The sequence below is a fragment of the Puccinia triticina genome, chromosome 3A (genome assembly GCF_026914185.1).
Source record: "Puccinia triticina chromosome 3A, complete sequence".
In the NCBI taxonomy this organism is placed as follows: domain Eukaryota; kingdom Fungi; phylum Basidiomycota; class Pucciniomycetes; order Pucciniales; family Pucciniaceae; genus Puccinia; species Puccinia triticina.
This window is the reverse complement of record NC_070560.1, coordinates 4,418,933-4,422,784: the sequence shown is the minus strand read 5'-3', so window position 1 is coordinate 4,422,784 and position 3,852 is coordinate 4,418,933. Positions and strand designations below refer to the sequence as shown.

General features: G+C 46.8%; 1 protein-coding gene across 1 annotated transcript; it reads right to left on the bottom strand.

The window, feature by feature from the left end:
• Positions 1 to 332: 332 nt before the first annotated feature.
• Positions 333 to 746, bottom strand: PtA15_3A487 (uncharacterized protein; the record flags this gene model as incomplete). Its single annotated transcript, XM_053167460.1, has 2 exons — positions 333 to 629; positions 720 to 746. The coding sequence occupies 2 exons, from the start codon at positions 744 to 746 to the stop codon at positions 333 to 335; spliced, it is 324 nt and encodes a 107-aa protein (XP_053018675.1).
• Between the last annotated feature and the right edge of the window lie 3,106 nt (positions 747 to 3,852).

The following is a 3,852-nucleotide window of genomic DNA, read 5'->3' as shown; positions in this document are numbered from 1 at the left end:
TCAATGCAGGAATTATTTTTATGAATATCACAAAAGCAAAGGTAAAACAGCTGCGAGTGATTGAATGTGTGTGATAATTCAATGGCGACAAAGGAAGTCACAAAATTGCCACAAGGCCTAGTTCACAAAGCTAATGATTGGCGAATCCATCTCAAGAAATTACCATCGAAAAAATGGCTGTCTAAAAAATAGGCAGCATTCAAAGAGGTAAACAATTGTACAGCTGGGCGCGAGAAAAATTCTTTGACAGTCTGGAGGTTGTCGTAATAGGTGTGTGGCCCAACATGCATCTGAATAAACACGGACCCGGCTTGATCAGCATTGGTTTTAATTCAGACAAGGGGTAACCTGAACTCAACCTTTTTCCATTCCTCAACAGGATACCATCGTTTTCCAGAGTCCATATCTTCAGCTTCCCATCTAGCCTCTTCTTGATTAGCTAGTACTTCGCGTGCAACTGGCTTGACCAACGGTATTTCTACAATCTCCCCTTGATCAGTAACTGCTCGCACCGGGATGAGTGGCGCATCATAGCCGCATGCGGCCTCTGAAATTGGGTGAAACTCCGCCCGTTTATGTAAGGCCATCGAGCTTGAGCTTGGAATCAAGTGGAACAATTCCACCAAGACCTATGTTGAGATGGGTTTTCATGGATAAGTCAGCGCATCAGCCGAGTACTAAACCAAAGAATCAACTCGAAGAAGTTACGGAAGCTCAACTAAAATGGCTTTTAAGGCGAGGAGCATTGCGAGGGTTGTCTGTTAGCGCTTTTAAAGCTTTGATTAATATGAAATTAGGGGCTGAAGTAAGGTAAACTATATCAGCTGTGTTGTACGAGAAGCAGATGGATGAGTAAAATCAGAAATTCGACCCACCTTCCTTTAGAAAATGTATCCAAATAAAAGGGATGATTGACTGATGAAGAAACAAACTCCATCTCACGAATTCATAGGTGCCTTTTAAGCACATTTCGAGGTCAAGACACGTGGAGATAGCAACTGCACGATAGATCTTCAAAACAATGCCCCTGGACCATATGGGCACCAGTTGGGACTTACTGACCCAACTACAATTCACATTACGTTTCTCTCGGTCATTCTTTTTACTAATCTGAAGATGCAACCCCATAGCACTGGTGCCATCGAGGCTCAAGTCTCAAGGCATCTGCTTTTCAGGTCATCGAAAGTCCTAACATGTCGAGTATTGTGGACATTGCATGCCTTGAGTCTATATGTATCTCTGCGGATGTTGGTAACGTAGCAGGGAGATGGCCGGTCGCGCATCTGCCGGGTTTAAGATTGGGTTGGTTTCGGATTTTGCCGTCGGTACACGCAAAAGTGGGATCGACTGTACCCGGCCTGCCTGCCTCTCTAGACCTCAGCTTGGGTGATAGTATTCGAGCTGATTTTATTACGGGACGAGGAAACATCAGAATATTGATGACTAGGCCCCATCGGCCAAAGTGTTGCAACTTGAGGGTAGTGGTACACTGCCAGTCCAGTCTTGTCCCGACGGACAATCGACATGTTGAATCAAACGTCGGATTACGGGTGATGTTGAAGCCGGAGTCGCCCTAACAGAGTCTGAAGTGTTGTCGAATCACGGTTGGGAAGGTACCGTCAGGCATGACAGTCACCCCAGTTTCCTCCAACCGAACCCCGATTGGAGCCTCGGCCCGTCATGACACAGGGTCAACGCCAAATCATGCGTACTTCCTGGTTTATTTTCGAAATGTTTGCATAACTGATGTTCTGCACCCGTTTTAACAGGTTGCAGTTGGGCAAACTTGGGGCCTTGACACGTCACCTCCACCGGTTACGTAAATACCTATTTCCGTAGTGTTAGCCCTGCCCAGCCGTTTATCAGTGACTGGTCTCAACGGCAAGTGATGAATGATCATGTTAATAGTCTCATCCACCAATTGGAAGTACAGAACTCCAGTATGACTGCAGTGGTATCAAGACCAATACTGCAGGTTTAAGTTCTTCGCTCAGTAGGTGTAGTTAAAATTTGTACGATGGGCAAAGCCTCTCGTTGAGAGCACCATGAGTGGGTAACCCCCGATGACTCTCTGCCTCGAACTGAAACCAATTTGCGCCTGTTTCCGCGGCGCGCATGTATCTTGATGAACGGTGGAACAACGCGCTGAGCAAAACTTCTCGAGAGCCGCCTTGAGCCCCAATCTAAGCGACTCCGAGGCCCTTTGTCTCAAGTTGGCTGGAACAAGATTTGTCGCAAAAAATTTCCAGGTGAATGTTTGACTGAAGACTCTGACCTCTCAACCCACGACAAGCTCGCTGATTTTGGGTCCGGGTTGTAGGATTATGGACCCAGACCCCCACCCGCAGCTACCCGCAAGGAAGCTCGCGCGGTTAACCCCAGACGCGCAGCATTCCGCAAGGAAGCTCGCAACCAGACCAAGCCCAGCAGCTAAGAAAGGTAAGCTGATTAAGCCCCTTTCGCAGCACAAAGCCCCAGACCATAAGCTGACGAACATCGTAGTGACGATCGCAGCCGCGGATCAACCAGCAAGAACCGCACAGGTCAAAGCCCAGCCAAACAAACAAGAAAGACCAACCTTGTATGTTCCAAGAGCTAGATTATAGAAGACTTAGAAATAAGGCTGACTAGGTCTTATCTTTCTGCCATAGAACTCTTGCGGATTGACTCGGACCCAGAAAGAAACAAGACCTACTCGTAAGACTATCGGAAGCCCAAGCGCCCGGTAAGCAGAAGAAACACAGCTAAGACAGAACAAAGAGACAGAAGAAAACTGACTCAGAACGTTGCGCAATCAACAAACAGACTCACAACAAGACCATCCGTTCCGACAGGATAAGACCAAGCTGCTACGCTGATTGGTCTCTGTCTCAGTGAGTACAAGACACAGAACAGCGCAGCGTGGCGTAAGATCAAGAGCTAACGGAGAGATCGGCTCTAGTATTGTATTTACGTTCAGACAGACCCTGATCTCATGTTTAACGCCATCAGACTCAGACTCAAGCAACCGGACAGAAGAGCCCTAAGCAAGCACCCTCCAGTGTTGCTTTCAGGTAAAAGCTTCTGTCCTATTATATTTCTCATCTTTAACTATTAGCTTGTAAATACAAATGGTTAAACGGAGAAATCATTATTTTCAGTTGTTTGAAATCTTTTTACGGGTGACGGACAGGGAAATTGCCCTGACTATTTGATTGAGAGCACAAGATCGAAAAAAAAAGAACTGTTTCCCTTTGAGTCCATTTTCTGCCTCACCGCTGCGCGCAAGAAGTGTAGCAAGGGAAGAGCAGCTATCGTTCGGACACATGTTAGCACTCTCATTGCAAGAAGCCCGCTGATACTTGGTGGGACTGCAACGTGGAGGTGTTGGGGCGAAGATAAGTCATCTTGACTTTTCATTTTGGGCTATAGCAATTTGATGTTTTAACCTGACGACTCAAAATATGTATCTCCCTTCAGGCCCAGCATCCAAATCGACAGTATTGACCTAAATTGGAAAGCATTCACAAGTCAACACCACGTTTTTTCCCTTTGAAATATTCAGCTTTGAAGTTTTCATGTGTTACTTTCTTGTTACGTTACTTGAGGATATAATGTCCATCTGCATGCATACCTCGCCTCTCCTGCGCAAGTCCCCTTTGGAAAAAGAAAGGCGGCCGCATGGACTTGCGCTACTGCGGACAGCGCCGCAGCGCCGATCATATCAGTTGCAGTGCTGTGCAGGACGCGTGACCCCTTGCTGCTGCCGCTCGATCGGACTTTAAAAAGGGCCCCGAAGAGTCAACAACGGCCATCTCATTGATATCCATCATCGCTCAACAGATTCATCTTTCAAAAATCAACCGTGAAAAC